The following is a 16,540-nucleotide window of genomic DNA, read 5'->3' as shown; positions in this document are numbered from 1 at the left end:
CATACATGAGGAGTAAAAACGTAAAAAAGGTTCAAAAGTATGCCATTTTGGTAGTGTAAGGGAATTTAAAAAAATAATTAATTTATATATGTTTAATTGCACATTTAGAAATAAATTAAGGGAGGAGTAACCTTTATTCATTCTGTCATAGTTAAGCAATTCTCTCTGAAAAAAAATATACCACATGCTACATGAAATGTGTGGTTTCTACAACCCAGTGTGAATGTACACATTTTAATGTTTGCCATACTGGCAGGTTGTTGTGTGGTAGAATAAAAGATCATGTAGCTGATATCAGATATAAACAGGGGTATAGCCTGTTAGCCAAACATAGGATGAGCTATGCAGAGGGACAGAAGTTTTTATTCAGTGGACTTGGCATGTTGCACAAAAATGCCAGTGGATGGGACTGAGACAATGTTTGTCAGTGTTGGAATCAAGGTAGCAAATGATGCATTTGATCACAGGATCACAGGAAATTACTAGGCTATTGGCCCTGATGCCCTCACAAGCCTAGCTAAGAATTTAGCCCATGTTCCGACAAGTCAGCACCTGATTCCCCTGTCCAGCAAGGACACAGGTGGAATCCTAGGGGTGTATTTTCTGTTCCCCATTTAGTTATACAGTTTGCACTTAAAAAGGGTTAATAAGGTACTCTGCTTGACATGCACAGAAGGGGGAGTCTCTGGGACACAAATCTGTCCTGCAAATAAGTCCTATTGATGTCACAAACAAGGTTGAGGTCACACGTGTGGATTACTCTAGTCGAGCCTGACTTGTGGATATGGAGCAGTCCCAACAATGCAGGGTCTGAGATTGATTTGTATGCCAGACAGAGGTCATCTCTGAGGAGTCTGTATGAAACTGAGTAGAGGGCATAGGGCTTTTAGCCTATTTATATAGGGTAGATGTTTGAGGCCCTGGATTCTCCTGATGAAGGACCTCTGTGGTCTCTCCAGCTGCTACATGTGATTTGTGAGGTACATGCCAAAAGGGGCATTGTACTCAATAATGGGTCTTATAAGGGAATAATATGGGGATCTTATGACCTCCTTGTCCCTGGATGAGATACCCTTACTAATGAGGTGAGCCATGTAGAAAGCTTTCTGTACAATGGAGGCAATATGGTGGCTGGCCAAAAGTCAGTTTGCTATCAACCTTGGGTGCCCAAGTCCCTCACAACTGATTCTGTGATTAAGACCTTGCTATTAATGTGATAATTTGTGGGAACATCACTTTCCCCAAAGGGGATGAGGATGCATTTTTTGGCATTTAGTTTGAGGCCATGTTTCCTGGTACCAGTCATTTGTTTGGGTGAGACCCACTTGGGGATATCCACATCACTAAGGGAATTGATGACAGCACCCAGCTTGCAGTCATCTGCAAACCTGGTCAGCCATAGCCCACTGGTTTTGGCCTGCACCTCAGAAAAGTATATTCCAAACAAAAGATGCCCCAAGACTGATCCCTGGGGTACACTGCTCATTACGGGTCTACTGCTTGAGGTGGCTTCCTCTATTTTGACTAGGTGGGTTCTATCACTGAGCCACTTTGCTATCCATCAGGTAACATATGGATTGATGCCTAGTTGAGAGAGTTTATCTATTATACCCGAGTGGGGAATAGTATCAAAGGCTATGGCCAGGTCAAGGTAGGCAGTGTGCACCATCTTCCCCTCATCCATGGCTTTGGTGACTGTCTCAAAGAAGTTGACCAAATTTAACAAGCATGACCTCCCCTTGACAAAACCAAACTGTGTGGGATTGAGTGTTTGGAGGTTTCCAATGTCCTTGTTAATGAGGTCCATGATAATCCATTCAATGGCCTTGCAGATCAGGCTAGTTAAGCTGATGGGTCTAGAATTTCCTGGATCAGTGGATGCTCCACCTTTGTGCAAAGGGATGACAGTGACTGCCCTCCACTCAGCTGGGACAAATCTGGTACTCAGGCTTTGGATGAATTTGAATAGTGTGCATAATGGTGATGCAAGTTCCTGTCTGAGTTCATGTAGGATGCAGCCTGGGATGTTATCAGATTCCATGGAGGCTGTATTTTTTGCCTTTGAGAGGGCAGTGATGACTTTCTCCCTAGAGATAAGGGGAGGGAAGCAGGTGCTGGAGATGTCCTGATTTACTGATGGGGGGACAGAGCGGTGAAGTTTTCACTGAACCTGTCTGCCTGCAGGTTGGCTATATCTACGACATTTGTGTATGTGGTGTCATTGACCACAAGTTCTGAGCAGATCTGAGTGCTTCCTTTGAGATTGCTGACATAATGTGAAAGAGCTTGATGAACTTATGGACCGGATGACAGATTTTCTTTACAACCAAAGCTGAAAGCTAAAATATTAAGTGAAAAACTTGAATTAGGCATTTGGGAATTTAATTAATATATTGTTAGTTCATGATGACATCAAGTTAGTCTGCTATTCATTACATAAAGTGTTGTTTGTTTCTTAGCCAGTGGAATCAAAAATACTTTTAATTGAAGCAAGTTGGTTGAAGGTATGCACAAATTAAAATGTTAGTCTTTTTTAATGGTGGGACAAAGCCCTCCATACTATCATGTAGAGAACATGTATTCCTGCCCTCCCACTACTAATTTAATCAACCTTGGAGTGGCTGTACTTTCAGTCAGGGAGATACCCTCCTTTGTAATGACCCATTTGATGAACTGTCCATTAGATTCCATTGTAGATTTTTAAGTTGCAGACAGTGATTTCACAAAACTGGATGTCATAATTTTTATTAATGAAAAACATGCTATATGTACTTTATGACACCGCCTAAAAGTTATATATAGAACTACCTGACAATGGTATTGGAACCAAAGATGCCATGCCCCTAAATGCCACCAATAAACAAGGGCCCACATTTGTTCCATAAAAACAAGCACATACCCAGACAACATAGCAGCATTTTATCATCCCATGATAAATTCAGAGTGCGGTGCAACAAATGAGTATGTATGTATTATGTGCAAAGATACAGTGGCATATATGACACATTGTGACTCAAATGTGATACAGCTGGATGACACTGGGGGTGGCAATGGGTTCAGCTTGTGGAGGCTTATATGCGAACATTGTTGTCACACAATGGGAAAAGAAGTTTTTATTTCCCTCATCATTTTACACATATGTTAAGTATTACACTCAGTTCCTGGATGACATTTTATCCTATGGGATGGGCCCAATGAACGTTTTAATGACTTAATGACTTACATTGATTCTATCACCAGCTTTTTAAAGTTCACTCACACATACGGACTATACCAGATCTCATTTTTAGATGTCCTTTTAATTAAAGATTACAAGAACAAGAAAATTATATCTAAAATTTACAGAAAGGAAACATATTACAATTCTTTACTTCACTTTTCCAGTACCCAACCTCAGAAGCAAAAGAAAGCCATAGTGAAAGGGCAATTTGTATGTGCTGCATACATGGTCTCCACTATGGAAGATTTTCTATGCGAATGTGACAACCTCTAACAAATATTTTTAAGAAGGGGTTACCCTTATAAATTCATTACAGACATTCTTTTGGAGGTAGTCAACAAAAGAGAAAGAGGTTTTTACCTCCCTCTCTTAGCAGACCATGAAATGGATATTTCCCCAGCCTCCATCAATATATCTACTAACAACACAGAGGAGGTTAGGGATTACAAGACCTCTTTTATCACTGTTTTTACTGGGAATAGTTATAAATTAAAGAACATCTTGGAAAGGAATTGATCTATTTTAAGCCAAGAAAAAACTATTAGACCTTACATAGGTATGAATCATACAATGTTTTTTAAAAAGGGTAGAAATTTAAAAAGCATCTCTGAAACCAGGAATTATTCCAGAAGGAAGGACGGATACACGAATAAATGTGGAATGTGCAATTATAGTAAATTTATTAAGGAAGGCAGTGTTTTCCAGATTAATAACATAGAGGTCAGGATTCATCGAAGACTTAACTGTGCTTCAGAAAAAGTTATATATTGTGCTATGTGCAACAGCTGTTGTTGTTACTATATTGGGAAAACTGACCGTAAATTAAAACAAGTATCTATGAGCATCTACATGATATTAGGTTAAAAAGGGAAACTAATGCCTTAAGCAATCATATTTTAGAAAATTAAGGGTATGTTTTTAAATTTACAGTAACTGACAGTATTAAAACAGAATTTCAAGGTGGAGCTTGGTCTCTGTTACTAGAGAAGAGGGAGCTGTACTGGCAGCTGCGTCTTGTTGCAGAAAATTGGCCAGGTTTAAATGAACACATCTCAATAAGCTCCCTACTGAAACTAAAAGCTAAAGAAAGATAATTAGTGTATGTATAGAATAGGCTTTTAAACAATATTACACAATCTATTTTTAAACATACATATTTATAAGTAGGATTTTTATCCTATTTTTATTTTATTTTTAACACCTTTGCCTTTAAGGGGGTATATCAGTTTCTACTTGATTGTGGTGGCATTTTTGTTCTTCAATATAAAATGTGGTTAAACATTCAATTATTTATCTGATGAAGTTCTGAATGCACAGGATGAAAGCGCTTATCATCCTTGGTTTTTATTTGGTGTTTAATGTAAATAAATTTGGTTTCTCTACTTTGGGCTCTGTCTTAATATTGTAAGAGAACGAACACTGTGAAGGGCAACTCCAGCTACTTTGCTGGACTATCTGTTACAAAAAGCACAAGTCATTGTTAAAGCAGACCATCCACCAAACAAGTACACATATGCTTACAGAAGTGCAGAAAATGCATATGCCATTGACTTCTCAACAAATGCAGGTCCACTATTGCTTGTTGTGTCTTTCGACTTTTCCCTGTTAGGGGTCACCACAGTGGAACTCCGGTCTGCTAATGATTGGCAGTAGATTTTTACGTGCCGAGTTGCCAGCTCTGATGCACAACCTTCAACGAAGGTACGCCCATTCACGCATGTCTCCACACAGAAGACGCTCTAGCTGAGAATCGAACAGGACAACGTCTTACTGTGAATCGACAATGCTACCACAGCACCACCTGCTCAAAAGTGCAAATATGATGTGCCGTGTATTTCCAAAAAAGAAAAGAAACCTTATTGTGGTAGCAACCATTGCCACAGGGGCAATTCAATGAGTATCCTATATCAAGTTACAAAGACAGCCAGCATCCAAACATCCCATACTAGAAAGCCTTAAGAAATCATACAGCAGGAGTTATATAGTACAGGATACATGTGCAGGCAGTAACTGAAACACAGACACACAAACCATAAGAGCAACATGTGAGTCATAGTTCCATACAAAGGAATATCCCAGGGTTTCCAGTGTATACATTTAGGGCATCCTCTGTGGATGTAATGCAAGACTTTATAATGTATATACATATGGCATAAATCATAACATAGCTGTTTGCATCCTTTTGCCTTCAGCAACAAGAGGTTTACAATGCTGAATTGCTACAACCATATTGAATACACATGTCCAGGAAGCAACATGAAATGGGAATGCAACATTTCAGAAATACATGGTTGCTTTATAACTCTAAAAAAAGGGATAATAAAATAAATGAGGCTTGTATAAAGTCTAATGAGTTCAGCATAAAACCATAACATCTTCATAGGGGAACTAGACATTTAGAGATGTTACCTTGATGACTGTTGGAAGATACGGCGAGCGGATAAAAATTATTTATTGGAGTTTGTCCAATACCTTAATGATAATAAATGGAGCATAGAGTTTACATTAAATTGTGATTTGAAAGAAATTAATTTTTTGGATGATACTGTTGTTAGGAATCCTGATGATATTCTTAGCTAACAGTTTTTTTTGGAAATATCCCCAGTATAATAACTTATCATTTACACAAGAAGAAAAGAGTGAACCAAAACCAATAAATCCTTGAAATATGGAGAAGACCAGGACAAAATTAAAATATCCAAGGATTTTAATGTCACTCGTTGAAATCAAAACACTCAAAAAGCACAAAACCAAAACTGCATTTTTTTATGCAGTTTTGGTTTTGTGTTTTTTGAGTGTTTTGATTTCAACGAGTGACATTAAAATCCTTGGATATTTTAATTTTGTCATGGTCTTCTCCATATTTCGAGGATTTATAACTTATCATTTGCTACTAGCCTACATCCACATCATATAATTAAGAACATACCCAAGTCTCAATTTTTGCGTATCAAACGCATTTGTTTCACCAAGGAGAGCTATGAGGTCTATCAGCAGGATTTAATTTATAGGTTTCAAGAAAGGGGCTATGGATATAATAATGTTATACCTGTCAGTAATTGGGCTTCTGAAAAGGACAGATTGGATCTATTAGAATATAGGGACAAAAGCAATCAGAACAATAAAATTATTGGATTTGTCACAACACTTGGACAAAATGTTAATGTGACCAGGGACATTATTAATTGTAATTGGAACAGTTTACTAGCTAACAATGAACTTTGTGAGGTCCTCGCCCCTAGGTGCCAATTTTCCTATCGGAGGGAGTGGACTTTGGAGTCCCGTTTTAGTCACTACAACATTATGGGGGCAGCCATTCTTCCAATCAACAACTGACACATATGGAGATAGATTGTTAGGCTCTTTTTCCTTGTGGTCACTGTTCCTCTTGTAAATTTATGTTTAAATCAATACAATTTTCTAGTAGGAACACTAGTAAGTTTTATGATATCAATTTTTTTGCTAATTGTAGTACAGACTGGTTGATATATTTAGCAACCTGTTCTTGCTCAGCTTTTTATATTGGCCAAACCTTCCCGCCCACTTCGTATATGAATGTGTGAACATTTTAGTGACATTTGGAATAAAAAACCCTCCAGTGCTTTATACAGACATACTGTCATACACAGTTCAGCCAGATTCAATTTTATGGTGATAGACAAAATTCAGGGAGATAGGAAAAATAAGTTAGGTTGGCATGCTCTACTAAATAAAAAAGAAAGGAGTTGGATCATTAAGTTAGGTGGGTTATTCTCCCCAGGTCTTAATGACCACGTATAATTTGGAATAAGGTTATTTTTGCAATGACTAATTGTTAATTATATAGTGTTAATTAATTAGGTGTGTGTGTGTGTGTGTGTGTGTGTGTGTGTGTGTGTGTGTGTGTGTGTGTGTGTGTGTGTGTGTGTGTGTGTGTGTATGTATGTGCTGTATAGATGAATTCATCACTGAGGAAAGTATTCATGCCGAAACTGGTCTGAGTTATTTTGGTGTTGCCACATTAATAAATGAAGTTATTTCCACTCTTTTTGGTGCTGGCTTCCTTTCTTCGAATTGTGTTGAGATTTTTGGCCAGTTGCAACAGCCGTACTTGCGAGATTCTTTTTGTGAGATATAAAACAGTTCCAGAGTCAAGAGAAGTGTGCACAGATGAAAGGAATAATACATGCAACACCAAGTAAAGATCTTACACAGCAGGCAGACAGCATGTGGCAGTACACAGCGCTGCCTTACAAAGTTCCAATTCTACATCAACAAAAAGATGCAGTGGGCACACACTGATGGGCTGCAATATTCAATTGAATATATAGTGTAAATGTTTCAGAAAATAACATTGAATGGATACAAAGCCATTCAGTGGCATGAAAGTGACTTGTCAAAAACATATATATACAGGGCCAATTAAAGCAGGCTGTATTAGTGCTGGCCATATACCAAAACATACTCGGTGCCAGGCCACAGAGCTGTGAAAGGAGAAATGACTCCTGCACCACCAGGAGAGTGTCACACATAGTAAGCAAATGCAGCATATGCAGTCCTGCATGTGGTTTGGCTGAGTAGTTAAGACCACTGTGTGCAAACTTGTACAGAGCTGATATACCTGCAGTACTGGAAAGAGGAATGTTAAATCAAAGCCATTATTGAAACCCTGGGGCTAGAAGCATCACCATCTATTACACAGAACATAAGTCCTTAATCAAATTGATAGGACTGTAGACACTGAATAAAGTTTCCCACCACCAATTAGTAGCACAGATCTCCAATAAATTTGCAGATCCCAGAAAACGATATCATAGTATTAAGTATAAAGAGGCTTTGTGATGACCGGCACATGCTCTGCTTAGTTAACAGAGACTATAGTGTACAGGCCAACACACTGCTGATACACTTATCCTATAGGCAAGTAGAATCATGTTAGTGTCAAATCCTCATTTAAACTCTGTGACTTGAATCATTTCCTAGTGCAAGAGTGCAGACCTAAGAACACAATATTAAGACGGGGGATATCCAGCGATCCATTCATTCCATCAAAGCATCTCCAAGGAGTGAGTCCAAGTCTACAGCAGGACTGCAGTGGCTGGCCTGTTCATGGACTGTCCAGGCCAATGAAAAACTAGAATTCGGACCACCACAAGGCTTACACGTCTGTCCCAGTGATGTAAAGAAGGTTGGTACAGAACCAGAATTTAAACTCTGTGTCTAAGGATACCAGTGCTCAGCATACAGGTTTACAAGCCATAGCACTCACTAGTAGTTGAAGTATTAACAGCTGGAGCAAAAGGCAAATATGCATTAGTTACACCTAAACAAATAATATAGCTGTAAGGCTACAATGGCCAGCTATAATGATGCTGTCAGCAGTTAAATATGTACATACTGTCCAGTGATATAGGTTTGATGTATGACACCAATATGAATGTCAGTAATGCCACCATATTCATATTTCATATTTTGTGTTAACACGCAAACACACACACACTTATACACCGACACGTGCAATTACATAATTGTGTGCATGCAAGCATGTGCACGAGCGCAGGCGCATGCACACACACACACACACACACACACACACACACACACACACACACACACACACACACACACACACACACACACACACACATTGAAGCTGCTTATAGCTGAGCGATAAGTACAGTGTTTTTACAAAGGTGGGAAGTCCATATACTCATTCAGTGGATGCATGCATAACATTGCAGCTTAAAACTTAGTGTTAAAATATGTATCAGTCTCTCTCATATAATAATCACCAACCATGTTAACAAAGAAACAGGCTGTTTCATAATATCATTAGTTTTTCTCACCCATTTCTAACTTTGATGTAACAACCAGAGGAATCTAATGTTTGTTGGTAGACAGTTGATCAATGCTTAGAACATCATCACTGGAAGGTCACTGGCATCTTGTTATGGCTGTTAGACTTGGAGAAGAATGAGAAGGTGAGTGCTGCATTTCAATCACTGTACATTGCCCAGTTCCACCTGGAAGTATGAGTTTACAGTTTTCCTTTTTGCAGTATTTGAAAATTTCTTCTCTACAGTCCATAAGAAAGCTTTGTAAGATGATTACATTTAAATTTTTATATCAAATGTTTAAAACAACCAAAGTAGTTGAGTTCACATTGGTAAATATGGGCTTCTAACACTCAGAAATCCATTTTTTCCATATAAAAAAATGAAATGTACATTCATTGGGATATTATCCCAAATGCAGTATCAAGTCAAAGCTATGGTATAGACTGAAATGCACCTGATGCTCTCTGATTCATTGTGAAAGGTGGAACTGTTTTACATGAGTGTTATATTAAAGGTGCGTTTTTTGTAACTAAAACTGCTTAAATCTTTAGATTCATGGGTATCTCACTTTTTAATGATAATAATAATAATGATGTCCTCCTGAGTAAGATAACACCAGATTGTCTACAGCTTGAGGTCCGCTTACTGCAATGCTAAGCTTCTTTAGCCTTTGTCTGTCCTACTTTAATACAGCCCACCTGTCAAATAATATTAGCTGCAGAGGTGACTAGAGTATCAAACCCAACAAGCACAGCCAGCACTGACTATATACCATGTTGTGACAGAAAGCATTCGCTTAAAGCACGGGATCTCTTCCTTACATGTATTTAAATGTATTTCTTTGCTCTAGGACTAGTGCCCATTCCTCAAAAAACAATATCTTCATCAGCCCTGCACGTGGATATTTGTTTGCTCCAGTGATTTCTCTTGTTTGTGCATGATTGACAGACATGGACTTGGGACACACGTTGCCATAAAGCAAATTTACGTAGTACTTAATCTTAGTTTTTGGGGAGCTGAGAATAGAGATGTCTCTCAGCCCATAGCACCAACAGAAGGCTTAAGAGGAACTGTGCATATCAAAATAACACATAACAACCTCTTGTATGTTAATATGCTCCAAGAAGAAAACCAAAATATAAGTGAAGAAACACTGCAGCTAATTCACTTAGGTTGGGAAAGCATACTTTCAAACAAAATTTGCAGGTTTTGAATACCTGGAACTGCAGTATGTTCTTAGGGGGAATGTGACTTACGATGTCATGTGCAAAGTCAAGAATACTGTTCAACAGACGCACGTCACTGTGTAAGAAAGAAAAGCAATTTAAGCAAAGTTGTATTCCATGGGGTGTCTCAGTGTTCAGGCTAATTATCCCCTCAGAATGTAATGTGGCAAGATGAGGCAAAGACCATAATGAATAATGTTACATATGGATATAACCTGAGATACTTTGAACAGCTGGCTTTGCCTACATTTTAGCAACTTGGTAGGTCAGGTAAAGTCGCTACTTTAGGCTGGATTCAGAAAAGTTACAACAAAGTGTGCTCTATGTGTACACTTAGTAACCTTTCTGAATGAACAGACAGAACAAGCTTTGTGGTAGGGCTTTTCTTGATTTCAGAAAGTGTACATGTTCTGGTAACCTTTATGAATCTAGCCTTTTATAAGTCAGAACGGATCTGTGTGTCTAACCAGTAACCTGTTTTTCAAACTGCGGTATTAAGGAAGTAAAAATACCATTTCTTTTCTATGCCTGCAGGTTGCTACAGCAACAGCCGCTGTAGACACCAAAGGACTGCCAACACCAGCTCATCTGCATGTAAATCTGAAGAAACTCCAGGTACCGATTTTCTTTGCTTTGTATAAGATTAAAAAAAGGAAGAAGCAAAAACCAAAGCCTGTTTTGAAATCAGTTTCATTTTGTTTTTAACACTCAAAGCAGAAAGTCCGCCAGTGATCACCCCCACAAAAAATAAATCTGGTCTGCTGCCCCACTGGTGTAGGAAAAACTGCATCCACTTGCTGTGCTGGTGACCATAGTTCAGCTAGCACCTGTATGCAGGAGAACTGGGAGAGAAAGAGAAAGAAAAAGACATAAAGAGCAAGACTCACTCACACAGGAACGGGGAGGCTTTGGTTTGTTTCTGTCTCCTGGGGCAGAGAAGCAGAGTATAGTCGTGTCCCAGAATGGTAGCTAGGGGACCTGTTCTATTCCCTCTTTAAAAGCATGCAGGGTATCTGAGAGGGTGCACTGCTTGTGGAAGCAGACAACAACGCTACGTAAATCCTTCTACACGCCCACCCCTTAGCTATTGTCAGGTACACAACTGGAAGAACGTAGGCATATCATAAAGATAAATGACACTCATTTAATATTGATAAACATGAATAAATGAAGGTAAGGTTACAAAAACACTGATTTTGTTCATTAACAAGATTGAGATTTATTACAGCATCCTGGGTCAAAATATATTTCCTTCTACAACACAATTATCAAAGCAATTGCAGAACTGTATTTTAGTCTATGAGTGCCTTCAAATATATACTTTATAGAATGTATCTTCACTAACTCTTTGACTTCATGTTTGTTTTTTTTTCCATGGACTCCTCTTGCTTATGGAAAATTAACAGAAATGGATTTGAGACAGTCTATTATCAACAATGCTTTTTTTTTTTGCACTTCATCTTTTATGCCTGTTATATTTCCCGTGACAACTATATTTTTTTTTATTCTGTGGCATTATGGTCATTTGTTTGTGTGTTTGAATGTTCTTGTTGGTGAACCTGTTTTTTTGCAGATTTAGTTCATCTGTTTGATAGGATAAAGTTTGGTTTCCTTCACTGTTATTTCTTTGTTAATTTTCTTGTTCATGTAAAGTGCTTTGGTAAAAGCACTTAAATAAAAACAAACAAATTTAAATCATATGTGAACCTTCCTAAAATTATCATTCATTTCTGCTTTACTATTTTGAGGTTATTCATGCTTAATTCACTTTCCGTGTAACTCAAGCCTGTAAATGCTACAGCTATATGAATATCACATCATCTTGGAAGGGACAAATTAATTTTATAATAACTGTGTGTTCTGATTGAGGCCTAAAATATTTTTCCTAATACGATCTTGCCATTTGCACAATGGGAAGACTTAGCAATACTGAAAACAAAGACATATTTTTCTTTTTTCAGCTTACTGTTGTGCAACAAGGGAGTCAATGATGTAGATATCTGGTGTGTTACTTGGGGGTGGGAATATTTGTACATGCCATTTGGTGGGTGGAACCTAACCACTGACACGATAGGCAGGCCACGATACAGTACTGATTACTGCTAGGATATGGGGAAGGGTACAGAGAGGGAATTTCAGTCTGTTCCAGTATGGAAGTCAGGAAAAACAGCAGACTGTTACTATTCCTGGTATGGGAGCTTGGGCAGGAAAGCAACTGTGATATTGGACAGCATGGGAAGGGGGCACAGGGAATACTAACTGTTACCAAGATGCATGGGGGTGGGACCAAGATTAATGGGGGTGGGATCAAGATTAATGGGGGTGGGACCAAGATTAATGGGGTTGAGAACTGGGATGTTCTGCTGGTTGGCAGGCTAAGTTGAGATTACCAGACACTGTTCAGTTGGTGGTGTGGCCAAAGACACTGAATACTGTTAGTGTAAGTGGATGGACAGTGGGCATTCAAGGGTGGTCAATGGGCATTCAGCAGTGCTGATTTGAGGAAGCAGGTTAAGTTGGATAACAATTGTAGCTGGAGTACATGTGGGCGGTAAGGGGAGGTGTAGGTGATATCAGACACCTCACACCCTACATTTTCTGAAGGGTCTGTATACCACCATTTTCATGAACTTTACTCCAGACCTTTGAAAAGCAGCAGTCACTTCTAAGAACCACACATACACTTCCTCTGATGGTATATATTTCAGGGTACTTTTCATGCTAATAGATTAATGGTGAAAGGGGTACACAAAGGCATGGTCTTTAAGAATTGAGATTCTCCATGGTATCCTTTAAGACTAGTGCAAGCATACAGCAAGGGGTTACCCCAGGTATAGAATTTCAGGATATGTGTTTCTGTGTGTCAAGATATTATAGTATTTTATTAATGAAGAATTAAATGTGTAAAAGGTGTCAAGATAAGAAATGAAAGGAAGTTATGCAAACTTTTATACAGCGCCATCTGTAAGATGGTAACAGTCCCCTCTATGAGAGTAAAATGTGTTTCCATAGCCCTGGTGACAGTGGAAAAGAGACCTTAATTATATTGCAGGCCACTATCATAGGTGTTAGTATGCATAGGAAAAGACCTGTGATTTAATGCTAAACAGCACAGGAAGTAGTTATTCAGATGTTTTATTACAAAAATTGCACTTATCAGCATTTTCACTGAAGCAAAGGTGGCCTGTTCTTATAGAATACAATAAATAATATACTTTGCTTGTTTCTCATTTGTGTGTTCTACCCATAGTGCTTTCCTGTCAGCTGCACGCTTGATACTTTTTAAAAACTGTTTTACTGTACCTGTACCTGTACCTTGTGCAATCAAGAAACTCCTTCACATCAAGACCATGACCTGTCATATTCATTACAATTTCCCTGTTTTTCCTCCTTATCCAGCTGGAAGAAGAACGGCTTGCCAAGATAGAACGGGATAATCAGATCCTTTCATCTAAGCTGGCTTACATTGTAAGATCAAAAGGACTGGTGGATCACAGGAATGACTACACCGGAAGAAGGTACACATTACGACTGAGAAAATGTGTCACTGCTATAAATATTCATGTAGTTTTGTTTTCAGAGTTTTCTGTCCCCCAATTATTTACATTTATCAGTAGTCATGATACAGCAGTGCACATGTAAACAAGATTCCTGCTCTGTAAAAGACACCAGTTCTAGGTCAACGTCATTAATCATGTACCGAAATGCATTCTGCAGCTGTCCCTGCTCCCTCTCAGGTTATTTAATTCCTTCCTTTCTGTTCATTTCAGTCCCCTGCATCTACTATAAAACTGCTATTCAGTAGAGCAAAGCACAACCATCTCAAAAATCAAGAACAACATCTCCCTTCAACTCTGCTCTGGTTGTCCCTTTATATCCCTACAGACAAGAAAAATTGATGACCAATAAAGACCATGATAACTGACTCCATTCAAATGTGTAACTGCTACCTGAAACAGCTGTAGTTTCAACATCTAGCACTGATATCCTTCAGTTATTGAACTGTGCCAGTTCTCACCGTGATATTTCTGGCTAAGAGAGAGCGAACTAATAGGCTCAGTATGAAAACTGGACAGTTCCATGCTTACTAACACAAGTCATACTCATGTACTTGATTTAGAAGGGAGAAGGAGTCAAACTGAGTCTTACTGAAATTTATTTAACCAGTTTACTGTTTTCACTTTTCTTTTTTTATAACATATCGCTGTTGTTTATGTTGAGCCAATCATTTTCAGACAAGCATGCACATACATGTTTTTCCTCCCCCTCAGCACAGCAAACCTTCAGCTGCCATCACCTGCTGTCCTTATTCAGCATGTCTACTGGATGTGCCTGAGCTTCCCCCAGGCACCATGCAACCCACCGCCAGGGCTGATGAGGATATCGAAGGCACTGATGCTGACGATTGAGCATGCCCTAACTCACCACTCTGGCAGCCTTGTGAGCTTTGTTATGGCTGCCTTTAGAAGTGTGTGCTCACTTCTGTACATGTTTAACCTCCTGAACAAGTGGCACACCTCTTGCAATGTGAAATTCACCTGGCACTTAATGTTGCAATGGGAGTGAGCCAGGATGTCTCACTCCCCTACAGTGAGCAAGCTGGTGTTGGCTACTCTCTCCCACCCTCCCCCACTTAGTTCCTCCAGTGCCTGTTCTGCAAGTTGAACACAGGCTGTTTGGGGCACAGTCAGGGCTTTATCCCTCTGTGTCACAGGATTGTACAATCATATATGGTCTTTAAGGTTACTCTTGTATAAACGCTGCTTAATAACTATCTGTCTATCACCTTGCCATTGTGTACCTTCCAGCTGATGATTTGCTATTTTTCTTCAACTCTTATTGTTTCTAACTAACCCACTATTATCTCCCAGGGCTGGGGTTGCCTCAGCCACAGGTGGGTTGGAAAAGGGACATGGAAAATTGGAGGAGAGCATCTAATAGGGTCATATATACTGTTGTTATATTGTGGGGAATTTTTGAGAAGCCCTAACTGAGCAAAGCTGCTAACATCACATGCTTCACTGCACATAATGTCAGTTAGTTCTGGCCCTATTCTCTAAAACTGAATTTTAATTGCAATCTGTCTTGTAATCATGGCATGCCCCCATCACTGAGTGAATTCTTACCCCCTCTTGGAAATACAGAAACAACAAAATACCACTGATTTACACCTGACCCTCACTGAGCCTTCCAATGACTTATCCACTAAATCAGTCTGGGGTAATATAGGCAGCAGTCAGGGCTACATCAATCCATGTTGTAGAGCCAGGTACTAATAACTACCATCTTTTTCAGGTACACCCTCTTTCTTGTAAAAAAAGGTCCAAGAGAGTAATACTAATAAAGTGGAATAGTTAAATTTTTACTATTTCAAAAATAAACACTAAGGCATTTGTAATACTTGTCAAAGACAATGATATATATCTAAATAGGTAATAACAAAACCTGAGTCACAAAATAATTTCTTATGATTTTGCCACCAACAAATTATGTTGTAGAAGTAGTGAAAAACTGAAATTCACTTATATGTTTATTCTCTTTGTTTTGCATAAACTGTCATATGCTCATCCTAGGGTCTTCCAGAAATAAACAAATCACAATACTGAGTAAGTGCTAATTTTGATAACTGTAGTTACTTAAAGATTACATTATTTGGGGGAATCAGACTGGCCAACGTCACTGTAGTAGCAGTAGGCACAACATTAGCTCAACCCAGAGCCATGAACAATGTATTCGTTATCACATCACTTACCTGACCAGTATGTTAAATAGAGCTGTCAAGTTCTCTCTCTTCCCTGACAGATGCATTGAAGCCATTGTTTCTAAAGAAAACTGACAATTATCATCATCACAAAGACAGCTGAATGTTAGACCACCATGAATCCAGAAATCCAGCGGAAAAAAATTGAACTGTTTTTTGCCACATTTTACTGTATACTGTATTAGTTCAACTGTAGCATAGCCCAATTCCAGGTTTGCTGTTTCTGTTTTGTAACTTCTGAGCATCAAATTCAAGCCAACTTTACTGTTGAAGGCCCTTCTGCACCCTTGTGGGAGGAGAGTGCTGTCTGGGTCCCATCTAATTGAGGGTGATTGGACTAGAGCTCAGAGGCAGAGCATCCTTATTAGCTAGTTTGAGTTAAAAGGTTTATTTCTTGTATTGTGTAAGCCCCATGTTTGTGCTTGTTTGCTGGTAGCGCACCATCGTGCACTGCCACGTAGCGGTGATTATTGTTGGTGGTTATAGACGCAAATGTTTTGCTTAAATTTTCCCTTAG

At 38.9% G+C, this 16,540-nt stretch overlaps 1 protein-coding gene across 1 annotated transcript in view; it reads left to right on the top strand.

Moving 5' to 3' along the window:
• The window catches only part of LOC122806958, a 157,799-nt gene that overhangs the window by 28,305 nt on the left and 112,954 nt on the right, over nt 1–16,540 (top strand). The window contains exons 2-3 of the mRNA XM_044077808.1: nt 10,797–10,877; nt 13,662–13,780. Coding sequence (XP_043933743.1) covers nt 10,797–10,877; nt 13,662–13,780 — 200 coding nt within the window. The remainder of the gene's footprint in view (nt 1–10,796; nt 10,878–13,661; nt 13,781–16,540) is intronic.

This window comes from Protopterus annectens, chromosome 7.part0 (genome assembly GCF_019279795.1).
Source record: "Protopterus annectens isolate FY-2018-M chromosome 7.part0, PAN1.0, whole genome shotgun sequence".
NCBI lineage: Eukaryota > Metazoa > Chordata > Ceratodontiformes > Protopteridae > Protopterus > Protopterus annectens.
Note: the sequence above shows the minus strand (reverse complement) of the source record. Positions and strands in the feature narration are given on the sequence as shown.